The 22,815-nt window shown below is 47.0% G+C and overlaps 1 protein-coding gene across 1 annotated transcript; it reads left to right on the plus strand.

Annotated features, from left to right (window-relative positions):
- Positions 1-1,797: 1,797 nt before the first annotated feature.
- TTC1 (tetratricopeptide repeat domain 1) lies at positions 1,798-22,318 on the plus strand. Its single transcript, XM_044277922.1, has 7 exons — positions 1,798-2,097; positions 2,606-2,666; positions 16,237-16,349; positions 17,169-17,205; positions 17,291-17,439; positions 21,114-21,168; positions 21,260-22,318. The coding sequence occupies exons 1-7, from the start codon at positions 1,837-1,839 to the stop codon at positions 21,391-21,393; spliced, it is 810 nt and encodes a 269-aa protein (XP_044133857.1). The 5' UTR covers positions 1,798-1,836; the 3' UTR covers positions 21,394-22,318.
- Positions 22,319-22,815: the final 497 nt, after the last annotated feature.

Consider the following 22,815-nt stretch of genomic DNA (forward strand, 5'->3'; position numbering starts at 1 on the left):
ATAGGGGCATTATTTGGGGGCACTATGGGGAAGTGGGGGCTCTAAAGGGGCCTTTTGTATTGGAACATTATGGGGGGCACTATGGCATTTGGTGGCACTAAGGGGGCATTTTTTACTGGTACATTGTCGGGGAGAGGAGCACTATAGGGGCATCTGCTGGGGGCACTAAGGGGCATTTTTTTACTGGCATATTATGGGGACACTATGGGGAAGGGGGAGAGGAGCAGTATGAGGGCATTTACTGGGGCACTATATAGGGGTATTTTATACTGGCATACATTTTGGGGACATTAGCTCAACTGCGGGCACTAAGCGGGGGTATTTCATGTACTGTCATATTATAGGGAAAATTAGTACTACTAGGGGGTATTATGGGGAGCTTTACTACTACTAGGGGCTATGAAGAACATGATTACTAGGGCACTATAGGGGCATTATTACTACTAAGTGTGCTCTGGCAGAGAATTATTTCTATTGGTGGGATTTTGGGGAGCACTGTTACTTTGGGGGCACCCTGGCATAGTATCAGCTTAGCACAATTATTTTTGGGGGACATTATCTTTATACTATTAGTGTCTGGGCGCAGTTATTTTTTAGAGCACTGTGTGCCAATAATTGTTTAAGGGGGCACTATCTATGTGGTAGTAGTATTTCCAGGCGGACTGTTTCTGCAGTATAGTATTTTGGGCATAGCGGGTACAGTATTGGGGGCACTATCTGTGTGGTAGTAGTATTTCCAGGGGGACTGTTTCTGCAGTATAGTATTGGGGGCATAGCGGGTACAGTATTGGGGGCACTATCTGTGTGGTAGGAGTATTTCCAGGGGGACTGTTTCTGCAGTATAGTATTGGGGGTGGCAGGAAACTAATGTCTGTTTCTCAATCTCTGCAGAGAAGGGAGATGGCAGAAAAATCATCATGGTGGTCTGGTCTGAATGGAGAAGATGAGGAAAGAGAACGTCTACAACAAAGGTGACATCACTGGATGTAAGAGGTATGTGGCGCTATGTAGGAGAAGAGATGCTCCGGCTCCTCCACCTGACATCTGCAGAAGGAGGATTCAGAACTGGGTGAGGATGACGAAAGGGGGCAGCAGGCCACGGGCGGGTGGCAGATGGTGGGGGGAACCACAGGCCTTGAGCAGGATCAGGGTAGGGAGGAGAGCGGAGGAGCTTCCTGGCTGTAGCTTGTTATATAAGCAGGCAGTGCAGCCAGGACGGCCTCCCCTCTCCGTATGATGTGTAGAGACAGGCCGCAACTATAGAATGTCAGCTGTAAAGTGTGTGTTGGGAGTGGCCTATTATATGTAGGAGGGGCTTTTAATGATGGGCGGGGCTAAAAATTGGCCACTTGACTAGATTTGCCCCCCAGGACTAAGGCTGCCAGTCCTCCCCTGGCAACCAATAAGATTCCACCTTTCATTTTTCAGAGCCCCACTGGTAAATAAAAGGTAAAATCTGACTGGTTGCTATGGTTTTCCTTTCCACCAGTTTTATTAACTCTCCCCCGAGGAGTGGGACAAGGCTCAAAGAGGGTGTGATTACATTAGAAAGGGACAGCACGTCCGCGCCCAGAAATCTGTTCTCCCACGAGGCAGCCTGTGACAGGTTGGCAGGTGTGATATAACTGCGAAGGGGGTTCACTTATTTACAAGCATCATTCTGATTTCTGAACGCTCGCCTTGTTCCATATGCTAAAAATAAGCTTGTGTTTATTGTTCTCTAGGAATAAAGTTAATTGAAGATACCCTCCAGAGACTACAGAGTGACGTCACTCAGCCGGAAGTGACGTTCTCAGAATCGCTATAGAGACTCGGAAGCTTCAGCAGCTGGGAAAGATGGAGGTTCCGGAGGTTGGACGATCCGCTGAGGGAGAAGAGGACTTTCATGACTGCCCCGAGGAGCTTGTAGAAACTAATGGGGTGGCGGAGGAAGACGAAGAGGACAATGTCCACGAGGCGGCAGGTGGAACAGAAGAGGTAGAAGGTTCTGGAGCCGCATCGGACGAGGAGGGGGCTGGAGCTGCCGGAGATGATGTGGAGCTGGATGAGGAGACGCTGCTGGAGATGGAGAAGGGGCTTCCCGCGGAGGAGAGAGAGGTGACCGGGGGCTTTCTGTAGTATCTACCAGTGTAGGGTCCCATCTCTATGGGGGAGACCCTCCCCAGCCATGTATTCGGTTCAATGCCTGCTGTGCTGTATTCTCCAGTTGCTGCGGGTATAGGTATAACCAGACCTGGACAATCCACTGTATCGAGGGCTTATAGGACTGTTACTGTAGAAGAATTAAAGGGGTTGTTCATCCCTGGGAGCCTTTTCTCCAGACGGTGGTAATGGTACTAACTGATTCTCCCACTTCACTGCTGTGACCAGTCATTGGCAGCAGTGGATGTTGATGCAGGGAGACCTAGGACCTCCAGAGCCAGAGGGGAAGTGATGCAGCGGGAACCCAGCCAGTCTGATATTGATGACATATCCTGAGGGTAGGTCATCAATATAACAAAAGTGGACATCCCCTTTAAGGCTGCAGCTTGACACCAGTCTGGACTGTACTGTGTAAGTGACCGGATGGAAGCTGTGAGGCTGAATGGATCTGTTTTGATTGCAGGAGAGGAGACAGCAGAGCACTCAGTTAAAAGAAGAAGGAAATGAGCTCTTCAAGAAAGGTGGTAAGTGCACTTGTGCTTCCTTGTAAGGTCTGTGTCACAGCCATCTGGCCATATTGCCTTCGACATCCCCTTAGATTGCATCCCTAAGCTGTTCATCTTAAAGAGCCTCTGTCAGCATGATCAGCCCTATTAAACCAGGCATATTGCCTGGTAGGGTTGATCATGCTGAGTAAAGTTACACATTTATTTTGTCTCTAATAATAGTTGATGACAAATACAACGTTTTATATTTGTTAATGCCGTATTCTGAGCACCAAGGGGCCGGCTACAATGCTTGGAGCACTGCAATCACTACGCCCCTGTGCTCTGTTCACTCCCCCTCCTCCATTTGATTGACAGGGCTTACTCGCCAATGGATCAGATGCTGCTTCCTGAGTTTCCATTCGTTGCTGCTCAGATCCACTAGACAGGTGCAGAGTCAGTGACCCGACTCAGCGCTTGTGCAATGGAAGTTCTGCTGCTTCTCAAACTTGGGAAGCAGCATCTGATCCACTGCGCAAATGCAAAGTCATTGAGCAGACTCCGCGCTGGTGAGAGCCCTGTCGATGAAATGGGGAGGGGGGAGTGAACAGAGCACAGAGGCGTAGTGCTTGGAGAACTGCCCAACCCCTTGGTGCTCAAAATAGGGCATTAGCCTAAATGTATAAATTAATATTTCTTATCAACTATTTTCCCTAGAGACAAAATAAATGTATCACTTTACTTAGCATGATCAACCATACCAGGCATAATCACTGGTTTAACCCTTAGCCTACCAGCGTCATACATGTACGGTGCTGGTGAGATGTGTAAACATGATGCCCGCTCGCACGTGCAGCGGGCGTCATGGCCGGCAGATCTCTGCTGTTTCAAACAGCAGAGACATGCGGCTAATTACAGTGACCGGCAATAATGCCGATAGCGGTAATTAAATGCTTTAGATGCCGTGATCAAGTGAGATCACGGCATCTAAATGTGCAAAAACCCGGAAGCTCACGATTCCCGGCTTTCTACCTACATAGTTAGTCGCGCTGAATACTGGTAGCCTTACCGAGTAGGCTAACAGTATTCAAACTGTACTTCATATTGTGTCCACCAGATGGCAGGCCAGGAGAAGAAATGAGCAAAAGTGAGCAAAATAAGCTAATAATAAATTCCTGATAAACCAAAATAAAAAATTAATAAGCTCATATATGAGGCACATAATCACAAAAAAATATGTAAAAGTTTAAATCTTCCTGTTTAAATACCTAAATAACAATAAATATAAACATCATGAGTATCACCGCGATCGAAAATGCCCATACTATTAAAATGAAAAAAAAAAAATCCAATACAGCAAATGGCGTAACGGAAAAAAGGGTCAAAATGGCCGATTTGCCTTTTTTTTTCATGCAGATTGTTCTGCAAAAAACGGGCCCCTAAACAGCTCAGTTTTTACACTATTTAGAAAAAAAGAACCTATACATATGGGGTATCGTTGTAATCATACTGACCCAGAGAATGAAGGACATGGGTCAGTTTTACCGTACACAAAACGCCGTTGGAACAAAACCTATAAAACGGTGGAGGGATTGCGTTTTTTTTTTTTACCGCTTCCCACAACATTTTATGCCATAATTAATGGTAGCGTTAGAAAGTACAACCTGTCCCGCAAAAAATAAGCCTTCATACAGCTATGTGACCGGAAATATAGTTATGGCTCACGAAAAATAGGGAAGAAAAATGAAAACGAAAAAACCTCCGGTAGCCAAAGGGGTTAATAACCCTATTAACCCCTTTGGCTACCGGAGGTTTTTTCGTTTTCATTTTTCATTTTTCAAAAAAAACTATCTCAGAATGGCCTGGATAAGTCAAAGCGTTTTAAAAAGTTATCACCACTTAAAGTGACACTGGTCAGATTTGCAAAAAATGGCCTGGTCCTAAGGTGTAATAAGGCTGTGTCCTTAAGGGGTTAAGGAAAGTACCCCCAGGCTATGTCTTTGGCCCCCAAGAGAAGAGCAGCTGTCACCATGATCAACCCTGATCATGGTGACAGCTGCTCTTCTCTTGGGGGCCAAAGACATAGCCTGGGGGTACTTTCCTTAACCCCTTAAGGACACAGCCTTATTACACCTTAGGACCAGGCCATTTTTTGCAAATCTGACCAGTGTCACTTTAAGTGGTGATAACTTTTTAAAACGCTTTGACTTATCCAGGCCATTCTGAGATAGTTTTCTTTTTCATCACACTGGTAAAATAAAGTTAAAAAAAATATTTTTTTTGCATAAAAAAATGCTAAATTTACCAAAAATTGGGAAAAATTAGCAAATTTCGAAGTTTCAGTTTCTCTACTTCTGTAATACATAGTAATACCCCTAAAAATTGTGATTACTTATTATTCCCCATATGTCTACTTCATGTTTGAATTATTTTGGGAATGATATTTTATTTTTTGGGGATGTTACAAGGCTTAGAAGTTTAGAAGCAAATCTTGAAATTTTTCAGAAATTTACAAAAACCCAATTTTTAGGGACCACTACAGCTCTGAAGTCACTTTGCGAGGCTTAGATAATAGAAACCACCCAAAAATGACCCCATTCTATAAACTACACCCCTCAAGGTATTCAAAACTGATTTTACAAACTTTGTTAACCCTTTAGGTGTTGCACAAGAGTTATTGGCAAATGGGGATGAAATTTGAGAATTTCATTTTTTTTGCCTAATTTTCCATTTTAACCCATTTTTCCCACTAACAAAGCAAGGGTTAACAGCCAAACAAGACTGTATCTTTATTGCCCTGACTCTGCCGTTTACAGAAACACCCTATATGTGGCCGTAAACTACTGTACGGCCACATCCCGGGGCGTAGAGTGAAAGGTGCGCCGTTTAGTTTTTGGAAGGCAGGTTTTGCTGGACTGGTTTTTTGACACCATGTCCCTTTTGAAGCCCCCTGATGCACCCCTAGAGTAGAAACTCCATAAAAGTGACCCCATCTAAGAAACTACACCCCTCAAGGTATACAAAACTGATTTTACAAACTTTGTTAACCCTTTAGGTGTTGCACAAGATTTAATGGAAAATGGAGATACAATTTCAAAATTTCACTTTTCTGGCAGATTTTCCATTGTAATATTTTTTTTTTTTTTTCCAGTTACAAAGCAACGGTTAACAGCCAAACAAAACTAATTATTTATGGCCCTGATTCTGTAGTTTGCAGAAACACCCCATATGTGGTCATAAACTGCTGTATGGGCACACGGCAGGGCGCAGAAGGAAAGGAATGCCATACGGTTTTTGGAAGGCAGATTTTGCTGGACTGTTTTTTTTTTTTTTGACACCATGTCCCATTTGAAGCCCCCCTGATGCACCCCTAGAGTAGAAACTCCAAAAAAGTGACCCCATTTTAGAAACTACGGGATAGGGTGGCAGTTTTGTTGGTACTAGTTTAGGGTACATATGATTTTTGGTTGCTCTATATTACACTTTTTGTGCGGCAAGGTAACAAGAAATTGCTTTTTGGGCACCGTTTTTTTTTTTTTTCTTATTTACAACATTCATCTGACAGGTTAGATCATGTGGTAATTTTATAGAGCAGGTTGTCACGGACGCGGCGATACCTAATATGTATACTTATATTTTTATTATTTATGTAAGTTTTAAACAATGATTTCATTTTTAAAACCAAAAAAATGTTTTAGTGTCTCCATAGTCTAAGAGCCATAGTTTTTTCAATTTTTGGGCGATTATCTTAAGTATGGTCTCATTTTTTGTGGGATGAGATGACGGTTTGATTGGCACTATTTTGGGGTGCACATGACTTTTTGATTGCTTGCTATTACACTTTTTGTGACGTCAAAAAATGGCTTTTTTTACACCGTTTTTATTTTAATTTTTTTACGGTGGTCACCTGACGGGTTAGGTCATGTGATATTTTTATAGAGCCGGTCGATACGGACACGGCGATACCTAATATTTATACTTTTTTTTTATTTATGTAAGTTTTACACAATACATGCAACTTTTTTGATCACTTTTATTACCTTTTTTGGGAAGTAAGGTGGGCAAAATTTCAATTTCATCATAGTTTTTTATTTTTTATTTTTATGGTGTTCACCGTTCGGGTAAAGTAACATGACCGTTTTATAGATCAGGTCGTTACGGACGCAGCGATACCAAACATGTGTAGGGAATTTTATTTTTTCATTTTTAATCAGTGATAAATGTGTTTTTTGATTTTTACTTTATTTTCACTTTTTTTTTACTTTTTGACCCAGACCCACTTGGTTCTTGAAGATCCAGTGGGTCTGATGTCTGTATAATACAGTACAGTACAATATATATTGTACTGTACTGTATTTTACTTACACTTTGTCTGAACAGATCTATGCCTTCAGCACAGATCTGTTCAGAACCATGGACAGCAGGACGCCTGAGAAGGCGTCCTGTTGCCATGGGAACCTTCCCCCGTCTGCTCAGTAGTGGCCAGAACTGCGCAGACGGGGAAGGGTGAGGACGGGGCTTCGGGGGGCTGCCTGGGAGCTCTCTCCCTCTCCATTCGCAGCCCCCCGATGGGAGAGGGAGGGAGCTCCCTGCGCTGTTAACCTTTTCCATGGAAAGGGTTAAACGGCTGACATCGCATCACCGATGTCAGCCGTTTATACCAGGGTGCCAGCAATGTGCTGGCACCCTGGTGCACCCACTAGACGCCAACGATTATTCAATGGGAGGCGGGCGGGGGATCGCGATCCTGCCGCACCGCCCGCCTCCTGCACCGCCCGCAACCCTCCCCCTGCACCTCCCACCGTGCTCAAATAATTCAGGAGTGCAGGGGGGAGGGATACAGGAACATTTTTGGAATCCTAAAGTTTCTGATCCCCTTCACAGAAGTTTGTATCTGTAGGTGTTCTGTAGATTTTATTATTTTCCCTTTTATAACATGGTTATAAGGGAAAATAATAGCATTCTAAGTAAATACAATGCTATGCTAAATACAATGCTAAGTAAATTCGGGATGGAGGGGTTAAGAAAAATTAAATTAACTCGCCTCATCCACTTGTTCGCGCTGCCCGGCTCGTCTTCTGCCTTCTTCTTTGTTTTTGTTTTTATTCCATCCTGTCTTCTTCTTGGTCATCAAAGAAGAAAGATGAGATGCCGCCTGCGCGAACAAGTGGATGAGGTGAGTTTAAATATTTTTTTTTTTATTAACTTTTTTAACCCCTCCATCACTATTTTAGTAAGCATTCTGTATTAAGAATGCTAATATTTTCCCTTATAACTATGTTATAAGGGAAAATAATAAAGATCGGGTCCCCATCCCGATCGTCTCCTAGCAACCATGCGTGAAAATCGCAGCACATCCGCACTTGCTTGCGGATGGTTGTGATTTTCACGCAGCCCCATTAACTTCTATGGGGCCTGAGTTGTGTGAAAAACGCACAATATAGAGCTTGCTGCGACTTTCACGCGACGCACAAGTGATGCATGAAAATCACCGCTAATGTGCACAGCCCCATAGAAATGAATGGGTCCGGATTCAGTGCGGGTGCAATGCGTTCACCTCACCCACACAGAAAACTTGCCCGTGTGAAACTGATTTTGGGGGTGAGAAACTAAAGATCACCTGTAACCCCTCCTTGACATGTCTGTATTAGTAACTACTGGCATTGCCCATGTAAGAATAATTCTGGAGCCTCTATTCTTATGATTGTATTACATGTCATTCCTTTATTTCTGCTAGAAGTTATAAATGAATTACTAGCAGTCTGCAGTGCAGTCCAGATGGGTGGTACTAGGGTTGGGCGATATACCGGTATCACGATATACCGCGGTATTAAAAAAACGGCGATATGGCGATATCGCCGTTTCCTAAATACCGCGGTATTTTCTGACATCATCAAAGCGGTCAGCGCACATTGTGCGCTGACCTCTTCTAAACGTGCGTCCGCCCGCCCCTGCACCTTGCATAGCGCTGGGTAATTACTTCCTCTCGCTCCTGGCCTGCCTCCTTCTTGCTCCGCCTCCCTTAGTCAAGTCTCCACCCACCATCTGACGTCGTCATCCACCAGTGCCGGCTCTGTGTGTGGCGAACTGGCGATCCCCTGTGTGAGTACTGGTGTCTCTGGAGAGACTTTTTCTGCGGCTGTCTCACTAGTGTGTGCTCTGTCTGATGACGAAATTATAAACCTACTACTTCCTGCAGCGGCCGCCCTGACTCTCCCTCCTCCTCGCTCCCATAAGACCTTATTATAACGCTCCTTGTGGCCCCCCATACAGTGTAACGCCTCCTTGTGGCCCCCCATACAGTGTAACGCCTCCTTGTGGCCCCCCATACAGTGTAACGCCTCCTTGTGGCCCCCCATACAGTGTAACGCCTCCTTGTGGCCCCCCATACAGTGTAACGCCTCCTTGTGGCCCCCCATACAGTGTAACGCCTCCTTGTGGCCCCCCATACAGTGTAACGCCTCCTTGTGGCCCCCCATACAGTGTAACGCCTCCTTGTGGCCCCCCATACAGTGTAACGCCTCCTTGTGGCCCCCCATACAGTGTAACGCCTCCTTGTGGCCCCCCATACAGTGTAACGCCTCCTTGTGGCCCCCCATACAGTGTAACGCCTCCTTGTGGCCCCCCATACAGTGTAACGCCTCCTTGTGGCCCCCCATACAGTGTAGCGCCTCCTTGTGGCCCCCCATACAGTGTAGCGCCTCCTTGTGGCCCCCCATACAGTGTAGCGCCTCCTTGTGGCCCCCCATACAGTGTAACGCCTCCTTGTGGCCCCCCATACAGTGTAACGCCTCCTTGTGGCCCCCCATACAGTGTAACGCCTCCTTGTGGCCCCCCATACAGTGTAACGCCTCCTTGTGGCCCCCCATACAGTGTAACGCCTCCTTGTGGCCCCCCATACAGTGTAACGCCTCCTTGTGGCCCCCCATACAGTGTAACGCCTCCTTGTGGCCCCCCATACAGTGTAACGCCTCCTTGTGGCCCCCATACAGTGTAACGCCTCCTTGTGGCCCCCCATACAGTGTAACGCCTCCTTGTGGCCCCCCATACAGTGTAACGCCTCCTTGTGGCCCCCCATACAGTGTAACGCCTCCTTGTGGCCCCCCATACAGTGTAACGCCTCCTTGTGGCCCCCCATACAGTGTAACGCCTCCTTGTGGCCCCCCATACAGTGTAACGCCTCCTTGTGGCCCCCCATACAGTGTAACGCCTCCTTGTGGCCCCCCATACAGTGTAACGCCTCCTTGTGGCCCCCCATACAGTGTAACGCCTCCTTGTGGCCCCCCATACAGTGTAACGCCTCCTTGTGGCCCCCCATACAGTGTAACGCCGTCTCCCTGTGGCCCCCCATACAGTGTAACGCCGTCTCCCTGTGGCCGCCCCCATACAGTGTAACGCCGTCTCCCTGTGGCCGCCCCCATACAGTGTAACGACGTCTCCCTGTGGCCGCCCCCATACAGTGTAACGACGTCTCCCTGTGGCCGCCCCCATACAGTGTAACGACGTCTCCCTGTGGCCGCCCCATACAGTGTAACGACGTCTCCCTGTGGCCGCCCCCATACAGTGTAACGACGTCTCCCTGTGGCCGCCCCCATACAGTGTAACGACGTCTCCCTGTGGCCGCCCCCATACAGTGTAACGACGTCTCCCTGTGGCCGCCCCCATACAGTGTAACGACGTCTCCCTGTGGCCGCCCCCATACAGTGTAACGACGTCTCCCTGTGGCCGCCCCCATACAGTGTAACGACGTCTCCCTGTGGCCGCCCCCATACAGTGTAACGACGTCTCCCTGTGGCCGCCCCCATACAGTGTAACGACGTCTCCCTGTGGCCGCCCCCATACAGTGTAACGACGTCTCCCTGTGGCCTGCCCCCATACAGTGTAACGACGTCTCCCTGTGGCTGCCCCCATACAGTGTAACGACGTCTCCCTGTGGCCTGCCCCCATACAGTGTAACGACGTCTCCCTGTGGCTGCCCCCATACAGTGTAACGACGTCTCCCTGTGGCTGCCCCCATACAGTGTAACGACGTCTCCCTGTGGCTGCCCCCATACAGTGTAACGACGTCTCCCTGTGGCTGCCCCCATACAGTGTAACGACGTCTCCCTGTGGCTGCCCCCATACAGTGTAACGACGTCTCCCTGTGGCTGCCCCCATACAGTGTAACGACGTCTCCCTGTGGCTGCCCCCATACAGTGTAACGACGTCTCCCTGTGGCTGCCCCCATACAGTGTAACGACGTCTCCCTGTGGCTGCCCCCATACAGTGTAACGACGTCTCCCTGTGGCTGCCCCCATACAGTGTAACGACGTCTCCCTGTGGCTGCCCCCATACAGTGTAACGACGTCTCCCTGTGGCTGCCCCCATACAGTGTAACGACGTCTCCCTGTGGCTGCCCCCATACAGTGTAACGACGTCTCCCTGTGGCTGCCCCCATACAGTGTAACGACGTCTCCCTGTGGCTGCCCCCATACAGTGTAACGACGTCTCCCTGTGGCTGCCCCCATACAGTGTAACGACGTCTCCCTGTGGCTGCCCCCATACAGTGTAACGACGTCTCCCTGTGGCTGCCCCCATACAGTGTAACGACGTCTCCCTGTGGCTGCCCCCATACAGTGTAACGACGTCTCCCTGTGGCTGCCCCCATACAGTGTAACGACGTCTCCCTGTGGCTGCCCCCATACAGTGTAACGACGTCTCCCTGTGGCTGCCCCCATACAGTGTAACGACGTCTCCCTGTGGCTGCCCCCATACAGTGTAACGACGTCTCCCTGTGGCTGCCCCCATACAGTGTAACGACGTCTCCCTGTGGCTGCCCCCATACAGTGTAACGACGTCTCCCTGTGGCTGCCCCCATACAGTGTAACGACGTCTCCCTGTGGCTGCCCCCATACAGTGTAACGACGTCTCCCTGTGGCTGCCCCCATACAGTGTAACGACGTCTCCCTGTGGCTGCCCCCATACAGTGTAACGTCTCCCTGTGGCTGTCCCCATACAGTATAACGCCTTGTGTTTTTTTTTCTTTTAAATGGGCATTTATCGCGATATATATCGTTATTGCGATAACTTTTTTAATATCGTTATCGTCTGAATATTTTTGATATCGTCCAACCCTAGGTGGTACTAGTTCCAGGTGTGTCCCTGCACAGGCTGACACTATCCAATCGGTGTTGCCAGTGTCAGACTTTGCAGGGGTGACACCCAGTTGGACCTTCACTGCAGATGGCTAGTAATTTACTGTAGACTGCTGGCAGTTCATTCATACACTCGTAGCAGGAATAATAAAGGAATGGCACATCTCAGAGTCGTAAGAAAACATGCCCCAGAATTGTTATTACATGGTCATGCAATTAGTTACTAAACTGAAATGTTAGGAAAGGTGACATTTTTTAACCCCTTAACGGAACGCAGGAAACTGCCCGTATGCGGAACGCAGGAAACGAGTCCTGACACTGTTAGGCTTCAAGGCTCATTACTTGTATATTACAATTCAGGCCACGGTATTTGAGGTGAGACACAACACTTGCTTGGGACACCTCTCATGTCAAGGCTCGGATACTATATACCATAGATCCGGATTGAAAGTAGGAGGCTAAAAACGATCTTCTTTCATTACCCCTGAATACGTCTATGAAACCCCTGAGGAGGTCTGGAGTCTAGGACCGAAACATGGCATGTAGGGTTTTGTATTAGGGAAAAATAGCACCAGGCCCATACTGAGGGACAGGATCGGTATGGGGTCGCCCCTGTCGGGGCGGGTGCTCCATGTGTGCTAGGCAGCTGCTCAAGTAGCCCCCCACCTACCTGTAGGTAGGAAAGACATACCAGGGCTATATAGGAGTGCCATATTGCCTATAGACATCAGCACCTTGATCACACAGGTTCCGGTGGTCCACCTACTACCTGAACCGTCCTCCACAGGCTGTGGAATCCATCAAACGGGGTAAGATCCACCCTTTATTTGTTTATGCTATAGTGGAGGTGTTTGTCCTTAATGTTTCTCACCAAGTGGCATTTATTTTAAATGATTTAGTAAATGTTATGTTTTAAAATTCCTATTCACAATACAATTCAGTTACAATTCAGGCCAGCAGGTGGCAGCACTGAATTGTAATACCATATTTTTCACCCTAGATGCACTTGCCCATAAGATGCACCTAGTGTTTAGAGGAAGAAAAAAATATTTTTCATCAGACCTTAAAGGGGTTGTCCGGGTTCAGAGCTGAACCCGGACATACCCTTATTTTCACCCCGGCAGCCCTCCTGAGCCTAGCATCGGAGCATCTCATGCTCCGATGCGCTCCCGTGCCCTGCACTAGATCGCGCAGGGCACAGGCTCTTGTGTTTTCAATAACACACTGCCGGGCGGTAACTTCCGCCCAGCAGTGTGTTCGGTGACGTCACCGGCTCTGAGGGGCGGGCTTTAGCTCTGCCCTAGCCGTTTTACTGGCTAGGGCAGAGCCAAATCCCGCCCATCAGTGCCGGTGACGTCACCGGGCTGCCTGTCAGCCCCATAGAGAGCCCGGTACGTCACCGGAACTCAGAAAAATGCCTTTGCCCTGCGCGATTTAGCGCAGGGCAAAGGAGAGCATCGGAGCATGAACTGCTCCGATGCTCATGTCAGGGGGGCTGCCGGGGTGAAAATGGAGGGATGTCCAGGTTCAGCTCTGAACCTGGACAACCCCTTTAACTCTGAGCCACGTTCAAACCCTCAATGTTAATCAGACTTCATCGCAAACCCCCAGTGTTAATAAGACCCCTCCTATCAGAGCACCAATGTGAATAAGCCCCCCCCCCCCCCATGCTCATAGCAGACATTAAGAAAGTAAATTAACTTACCTGGTACATCCACACTTTTCTTGTTCTTCCTGGCATGCTCTGTGCTGTGATCCAATGCCCAGTCACAGCACAGTGAGCAGTCAAGGACCAGGAAGCGGTGAGTACAGAGCCCAGGGATCGCTGCATTCACCGCTTTCGGTCCTCCTGTACTAATGAGCGCTTCCATAATGAAAGCGCTCATTAGTATTAGGGATCGACCGATATTGATTTTTTAGGGCCGATACCGATAATTTGTGAACTTTCAGGCCGATAGCCGATAATTTATACCGATATTCTGGGAATTTTCATTTTTGAAAAAAAAAATAAAAAATTCCCACAAATCTGCTGAAAATTAATGTTTATTGTTAATGTGTGGTTTTTTTTTTTTTTTTTTTTTTTTTTTTTTTTTTTTTTTTTGGTAAATCTTTCTTTTTCATTTATATTTAATATTTTGGTGTTTTTTATAATTTTTTTTGTAACTTTTTTTTTTTAACTAACTTTTAGCCCCCTTAGGGACTAGAACCCTTGTCCTATTCACCCTGATAGAGATCTATCAGGGTGAATAGGAGCTCTCACTGTCCCTGCTGCTGTGTGCTTTGTGCACACAGCAGCATGGAGCTTATCATGGCATCCAGGGCTTCAATAGCGTCCTGGCTGCCATGGTAACCGATCGGTGCCCCAGCATTACACTGCTGGGGCTCCAATCGGAGGAGCAAGGGAGAGGGGATCCTGTGGGGGGGCGCACTGCAACTGGGGTGGGGGGGCCCTATGCGCCACCACTGCCTAATACTGGGGGGGAGGGGGGGCGCACTGCGCCACCAATGCTTAATACTGGGGGGGCTTGGGGGGGAGGCGCACTGCGCCACCAATGCTTAATACTGGGGGGGGGGCGCACTGCGCCACCAATGTCTGATACTGGGGGGCGCACTGCGCCACCAATGAAGCTTAATCTCTAATTTATTCATATACAGGAGGCGGGAGCTGGCTGCAGGATCACATAGCCGGCTCCCGACCTCTATGAGCTGTAGCTGCGATCCGCGGCACCTGAGGAGTTAACTACCGCAGATCGCAGCTACAGCTCATAGAGGCCGGGAGCCGGCAATGTGATCCTGCAGCTCCCGCCTCCTGTATATGAATGAATGATAGATTAATCTTCATTGGTGGAGCAGTGGCCATAGCTCCTCCCCCTCCTCCTGTCCCCTGTCCTTACATTGGCGGCAGCGGCAGGAGCAGCACAGGGGGAGGAGACACTGCTCCTTCTCCCCTGTGCTGCTAAGGGGAACACGGAGAGCGCTGTCAGCAGCGCGATCTGTGTTCCCCATACACTATCGGCATATCGGCAAAATAGATGCCGATACCGATAGTGTTCAAAATCCTGAATATCGGCCGATAATATCGGTAAATCCGATAATCGGTCGATCCCTAATTAGTATTCTCCACATGAGATGCACTGACATTCCGCCCTCCCTCCCCACTTTGAAGTTGGGAAAAAAGTGTGTCTTATAGGACTAGGAGGAGGAGGGGAGGGACTGTAGCCACTCCGCCACCAATGAGAACAGAGTAGGAGGAGGAGGGACTGTGGCCACTGCGCGACCAATGAATATAGTTAATATGCCTGAATACAAACGTAGCCTGCATGTGCCGGCCTCTATTACTGCGCGCCGTGAACCGCCGCAATTAACCCCTCGGGTCCTTAAGGGTTAATTGAGGCAGATCATGGCGCAGTGATCTGGTATGGGATATGGCCGGCACATGCAGGCTATGTTTTTATTCAGGCATATTGACTATATTCATTGGTGGCGCGGGGCTCCGATCGGTTACCATGGCAGCCAGGATGCTACTGAAGCCCTGGCTGCCATGGTAAGCTCCCTGCTGCTGTGTGTACTATGCACAGGGCAGCAGGGAGAGTGTGAAGTCCTATTCACCCTAATAGAGAGAATAGGACAAGGGATCTAGCCCCTAAGGCGGCTAGTTATTAAATAAAAAGTAAAAAAAAAAAAAGTTTAACCCCCCCGAAATATAGAATATATTGTGACATATATGGCATTTCGCACATACTTAAAATGATATCGCAATATAGATTTTAGGCCATATCGCCCACCCCTAATGGCATGATGGAAAAAATTTACTGTTTTTTTTCATTATTTTAACTTTCCTAATGAAATTGAATAAAAAGTGATCAAAAAGTCATACACACTCCATAATAGAATGAAAACCACAAGTTGGTTTTAACCGGATAGATAGATAGATCCATTTTTTTTTTTTTTTTTTTTATTCCACCCCATTTGGAATTATTTTCCTGCTTCCTACTAGACCAGTCATCCCCAAACTGCGGCCCTCCAGCGGTTGCAAAACTACAACTCCCAGCATGCCCGAACAGCTTACAGCAGGGCATTGTGGAAGTTCTAGTTTTACAACAGCTGGAGGGCCGCAGTTTGAGGATGCCTGCTCTATACTGTGTATGCCGTATTAAATGGTAGTATTAGAAAGTACTACTTGTACAGGGCCTCATACAGCTATGTGAATGGAAAAATAAAAAGGTTATGGCTCTGGGAAGGCATGAAACAAAAATGCAAAGGTGCAAAATCTCTGCATCAAGAACCATTGGTTTAGACAATCCAGTTTTAAATACCCTGTAAGGTAGACAGCAGGAAATCAGCCATGGTCTGTCCTTTTAGCAGAATGAACGCATGCGCCGAAGGGCACTACGCCCTGAGGCATACTCTCCTGTCCTGACATCATACAGTGGGTGACAACTTAATTCATATTTATTCTTCTGCCTTTTCCTCAGATTACGTTGAAGCTGAAGACATTTACTCTCAGGCACTTCTAAAATGCCCGGCCAGTTACCAGAAAGAAAGAGCTATTCTATATTCTAACCGAGCAGCTGCCAGATTAAAACAGGTAAATGTTACTGTTATTCCCATCTCCTAGTATGAAGGAGGCACAGACTGTGCAAGAAAGTGCAGCATTACTCAATTTACAGCAGCTGCTGGAAGTCCGGTGCGTGGGACTCACTTGTCTGAAAGGGGAGCCTGAGTGCTCCTTTAAATCTACCTGAAATGTAGATTGTGTGCCATCATGTAAAACATCCTTACAGCAAGCGCCACTCTTGGTAAGGGTCTATTCACACATCCGTATGTGTTTTGCGGACCGCACTTTGCCGGCACTATAATAGAATATGCCAAATCTTGTCCGCAATTGTGGACAAGAATAAGACATGTTCTATTTTTTTTTCGGGAACGGAATTGCGGATCTGCATTTCCGAATCCGGGCAGCACATCGTGCGACCCCATAGAAATGAATGGCTCCGCAATTTCATTCTGCAAAATCACGTGTGAATGCCCTAAAAGAGAGAAGCGATTCTCATTCGGGTCCATCCTAGGCCTTGTTCATACCTGCGTTGTGGTCTCCATTATAAACATAAAGTGCCAGAACTGTCGCCTGACCATCGGAACCTGGTGAGCCTCAGTGACTTGCCATATCGTGTTGTCCGTCATTTTGCGGGGAATAATAGCAGTGTATGCTGCAGTAATTTTCCCATCACATATGATAGAGCTGCGTTCACACTGCAGATTCTCATGCATGTTATTACAGCTGATCACCAGTGGTCCTAGTATCAGGAATCCTGCTGCCAACTTAATGTGGTGGGCTCTGCTAACAGAAATGCTGGGGGTCTAAATGTATATTGAGTGTAGTGTAATCTGCTTCTGTTCTTCACAGGACAAGACAGAACCTGCAATAACAGACTGTACAAAAGGTGTGTATGTCCGACTTATCCGCCTTGCCCCCTGCCCCTTTCCGATAATGAATTTACATTACTCAGTCTCCTTTCTTATCTGCAGCAATAGAGTTAAATCCTGACTACATCCGCGCATTGCTGAGGAGAGCTGAACTGTACGAGAAGACCGATAAGCTTGATGAGGCTCTGGCAGATTACAAATCAGTCATGGAAAAAGACTTGTCATGTCGCCAAGCCAAAGAGGCCTGCATGGTAAGGAGCACCCACTGCTTTATTAAGATGAGATGGGCACATGCACCTGACTGGTCTGTAAAGTGTTAAAATGACAAATGAGAATCATATTGGACCACTCCTGTATTTAAGCATTCAGTCCTAACATACCGATCGTTTGTGTTACTGTAAGCAGATGAAGAACACCAATTAAAGGGTCACTGAGCTTTCAGAAAACTTTTGATATGTCAGACTTCTTAAACGTTTTGATCGGTGGGGGTCTGAGTGCTCACCCCATGATCCCTATAAAGGGGTGAGAGAAGCACTTGCGTATCGCACTCGCTGCAGGAGAGGAAGAGATATGGACTCAAAAGAAAGTCTTTAGGGGTGTGCGATATGGCCTAAAATCTATTTGTAATATAATTTGAAGCATGTGCGATATGCAATATATATATATATATATATATATATAAATTGCGATATATTATTTTCTTCTGTATGTATACAAAAAACAAATTACAATGCCATATGTCCCCCAGAGCCAGTGCCATCAGCCCCTTGTGGCATTTGCAATCATCTGCAATATGTCCCACAGAGCCAGTGCCATCAGCCCCAAGTCCCATGGAGCGTTTGCCATCATCTGCCATATGTCCCCCAGAGCCAGTGCCATCAGCCCTATGGGGCGTTTGCCATCATCTGCCATATGTCCCCCAGAGCCAGTGCCATCAGCCCTATGGGGCGTTTGCCATCATCTGCCATATGTCCCCTAGAGCCAGTGCCATCAGACCCATGGGGCGTCTGCCATCATCTGCCAAGCCCCATGGCCATCCTTTGCAAATAGATGGGGGCTTGCTTTTTTGCATAACGAACTGTAGTTTTTATTGGTACCATTTTTGTAGTATGTATGACTTTTTGATCACGGTTATTAAATTTTTTTTTGGGGGGGGGGCGCAAGATGACTAGAAAATTGCGTGTTTTTCACTTTTTTTTACATCCTTCACTGCACAGGAAATGTTTTAAATATTTTAATAGTTCAGACATTTTCGGACGTGCCAGTACCTAATATGTTTATTTATTTTTTATCATTGTATATTTTTATATGTAAAATTGGGAAAGGGTGTGATTTTTAAACTTTTCATATTTTGGTGTTTTCACTGCGGGGCTCCGATCGAAAGGCAGAGGGAGCCACATCCCTCTGCCTTAACTCACTGGTGCCGCGATCAGCATTCATCACAGTAGCTGAGGCGTTAAATGACAGAGGCGGCGCGACTGCCGCTTCCAGTCATTGTGGCTAGGTGTCGGCTGTATGATACAGCCAGCTCCCGCTGTGTATAGAGTGGGCTCACTGCAGAGGCTTGCTCCATACCAATGTGGACGCCTAACACTGTACATGTATGGCATTATGTGTTAAGGGGTTAAAGAGGTTATCTGAGAATAGACAAAAAGGACCTTTTTTTTTTTTTTTTTTAAGGCCTCTTTCACACTTGCGTTGTCCGGATCCGGCGTGTACTCCACTTGCCGGAATTACACGCCGGATCCGTAAAAACGCAAGTGTACTGAAAGCATTTGAAGACGGATCCGTCTTCAAAATGCTTTCAGTGTTACTATGGCAGCCAGGACGCTATTAAAGTCCTGGTTGCCATAGTAGTAGTGGGGAGCGGGGGGCGGTATACTTACAGTCCGCGTGGCTCCTGGGGCGCTCCAGAGTGACGTCAGAGCGCCCCATGCGCATGGATGATGTGCCATGCGATCACGTGATCCATGCGCTTGGGGCGCCCTGACGTCACTCTGGAGCGCCCCGGGAGCCGCAAGGACGGTAAGTATGCTGCTCCCCCGCTACACTTTACCATGGCTGCCAGGACTTTAGCGTCCCGGCAGCCATGGTAACCATTGAGGAAAAAGCTAAACGTCGGATCCGGCAATGCGCCGAAACGACGTTTAGCTTAAGGCCAGATCCGGATCAATGCCTTTCAATGGGCATTAATTCCGGATCCGGCCTTGCGGCAAGTCTTCAGGATTTTTGGCTGGAGCAAAAAGCGCAGCATGCTGCGGTATTTTCCCCCGGCCAAAAAACGTTCCGGAACTGAAGACATCCTGATGCATCCTGAACGGATTTCACTCCATTCAGAATGCATTAGGATAAGGCCTCATGCACACGACCGTTGTGTGCACCCGTGGCCGTTGTGCCGTTTTCCGTTTTTTTCTGCGGCTCCATTGACTTTCAATGGGGCCGTAGAAAACTCTGCTTGTGCACCGTTTTTACACCGCGCCCGTGACCCGTGTTTCGAGGCCGTGAAAAAAATATAACCTGTCCTATTTTTTTCACGGCCAACGGTTCACGGGCCCATTCAAGTCAATGGGTCCGTGAAAATCACGGATGCACACAAGATTGTGATCCGTGTCCGTGTCCGTGATCCGTGTCCGTTTTTTCCTATCATTTCAATGGCAAACTTGACTTAGATTTTTTTTTCATCTTTCATGTCCGTGGATCCTCCAAAAATCACGGCAGACCCACGGAAGAAAAAACGGGCACGGATCACGGTACAACGGAACCACGTTTTGCGGGACGTTAAAAAATACGTTCGTGTGCATGAGGCCTATACCTGATCAGGATTCTTCCGGCATAGAGCCCCGACGACGGAACTCTATGCCGGAAGAAAAGAACGCAAGTGTGAAAGAGCCCTTAGAAATAGCCGGACTTTTGCCCATGGGCTGCATCTGGTATTGCAGTTCAGAAACATTAATTTGCCTTTCTTAAAGGGGCAGTATAAAGAAAACTAAAAACCCTTACTAACTTTTTAAATGTGCAGCCACTCCTGTCCCCGCTGGTCCTGATGACCTCACATCCATCATCCACGTAATTGCTGCTGCTATTCACTGGCTGCAGCAGTCACATCTTTCATGCATCACATGACCGCTGCAGCCCCCATCTCTGTGCCCTTCTTCTTTATTTATTTTTTTATTCCCTTATCACTTTTAGTTGCGGGAGTTGTCACTACCAGAACCAGACAGAATGTCTCCAGTTGAGAGGCCTGCATTTATCCTTTCAGTGTAATGCGATTTAGCTTTGCTCACATGCTCTCATACATTTAGTGCTTTGCTCTTTTTTTTGTTATTATTTGCATCTTTGCAACACCCACTACAATTAAAGAGACCGAGGGCACACGGAATCTTCTCTCTATTGATATTTATAAAAGTAGCTGCTTAGAATTGGCAGTTGGATGTCTGGGACCCCTGTTCTCTCAATTTGGTGAGGGTCCCAGAGGTGAGACCTCATATTTCAGGCAAGTTCGACATATCCTTGAGCTACAACATAAACGCTATCCTCAGGATAGGTCATCAATAGCAGATCGGTGGTGGCTGCCTTCTGGCACCCCTACCAATCAGCTCTTTGAAGAGAACGCAGTGCTTGTACAAGTGCTGCATTCTCTTCACTGCTTAATGTTTTGGCGGCGAGCAGGTGTAATTGCAGCTCCACCGTCCCACTCACTTCAATGGGAAGGACACTTCGTCTGCTCCATCCCTTTGAAGTGAGGGCGACTGAGGAGATGCAATCATATCTGCTCCCTGCTACAGTGACGGTAGGTCATCAATATAAGAACCTGGCCAACACCTTTAAACTCAGACCTGACAAATGATAACCTGGTATGTACGAATAAGATTTTCTATGGTAAAATTGGCAGTCAGAATGTAATATTTATTATATTTTTTTTTAGCGTCTGCCTAGGCAAATTGAGGAAAGAAATGAGCGATTAAAGGAGGAAATGATGAGTAAGTAGTTCATACGCAGTTTCTAAGCCGTGAACCACATCAACTTCTCATTAAAAAAACAACAACTTACTTTGTGTTTTCCTATTCTTAGGTAAATTAAAGGATTTAGGAAACTTGGTCCTCAAGCCTTTTGGACTATCCACACAAAACTTCCAAGTCAACCAGGATGCTTCAACAGGATCGTATTCAATCAACTTTGTTCAAAATCGAGACAATAACAGATGATATGCATTCAGCCGATGAGACGGGATTGCTACATGGGTGGAATAGACTTGAGTCTCCCTTGCTGTGCTGCTCCAGAGGACATTATCAGATACTCCACCGCCTTCATTTTTTATTTTATTAATTTATCCTTCAAGTAATCTTAAATGAGGCCTTCCACCCATGTCAGTAATATATATTTTATTTCTACCTGGCTGTAATGAGGTATGAGCCTAATTACAGTATCTCACCAAGTTTGTCCTTTGTGTGCATGGACCAGTGTTTTAACCACTGGGAGGAGATATTAAAGATTTAAAGGGTATTCCAGTCCAATAAAAAAAATGTCCCATGGCCTGCAAATGGTAAAAAAATAAAATAAAACTTTACACTCATCCTTGCCAATCCACCACTGCTGCCGTTCCGACGCTTTTCAGTGATTGAGCAATATGCCCAGCCAATCCCTGTTAAGTCAAGACAGGAGCAGGATGTGGGTTGCCTCAGGGGATCAGAATAGCAAGTATAGGCTTCTTTATATTTCAAGCTGTTTGCAGGCATACTTAACCTCTTCTCCCCCCGCCCTACGTCCACCATTCCAGCACCACCACAAAGACCTGCTTAATTGGCTGCATCAGTCACGTGGACTAAGCACGTTAGTCAAGGATGTCATCACTGCAGTGGAGATGTGCCCTACTCCAGGTGGTCACATGAAGTAGTCAGAAATGTCATCATTGCAACTGAAGTGATTGCAGGGATTGAGCAGGGGAGAAAGGGGTTTCGTTTTTGTTGTTTTAAATATGGTAACATTCATGGCCTTCCCCGCCTTTTTGCGGTTCTGGAAAAACCCATTTAAGCCTACTTGGTGCAAACATTTTGCAGCCAGATCTAGAATGAAATCGACCATTGCTTCCTAATACAGTGCTTATAAATACAATTTCGGAGCTCAAACGCATCTTTCTACTTTTTGACTGTTAATTCATGTGTTTATTGTGTATGTTCTGTGATAATGGGGTGGTAGCAGATTTGTTTCTCTAATCGAGGGGCAAGATATGTTTGCGTTCATTTTGTTCTACCAGAATTATTAGTGTTGCTCTACACAGAATATCACCTAAATTATGGAGGAGAATCTTAAGAGGCAGCAGATTTGTACCTATGAAACTGACTGACCTGTTTCATGTGCAGTTGGCGGCTGAAGGCTTCTGTGTTGGTCCCATATTCATATGCTCCCGCATTGCTGAGAGAAATTACCCTTTAATATATGCTGTGGGCGTTGTCATTACACCTAGAGGTTCTGCTCTCTCTGAAACGGCCGGGTCCTCTCCACTTTGACAGGGCCACGTGTGATGGCCTTGCCCTATCAATCAAAGTGCAGAGGGCAATGACAGTTGCAGAGAGAGCCGAGCCTCTAGGAGTAAGGCCTAGGGTTGTTTAGATTCCAAAATTTTGATT

Source organism: Bufo gargarizans, chromosome 2 (genome assembly GCF_014858855.1).
Source record: "Bufo gargarizans isolate SCDJY-AF-19 chromosome 2, ASM1485885v1, whole genome shotgun sequence".
Taxonomy (NCBI): Eukaryota; Metazoa; Chordata; class Amphibia; order Anura; family Bufonidae; genus Bufo; species Bufo gargarizans.

Excerpts from the sequence above, each read along its gene's own strand:
- TTC1 (XM_044277922.1), top strand. The coding sequence starts at position 1,837 with ATGGAGGTTCCGGAGGTTGGACGATCCGCTGAGGGAGAAGAGGACTTT. Across the intron at positions 2,098-2,605 it reads TTCCCGCGGAGGAGAGAGAG|GAGAGGAGACAGCAGAGCAC; the intron begins GTGACCGGGGGC and ends TTTTGATTGCAG. Across the intron at positions 21,169-21,259 it reads ATTAAAGGAGGAAATGATGA|GTAAATTAAAGGATTTAGGA; the intron begins GTAAGTAGTTCA and ends TCCTATTCTTAG.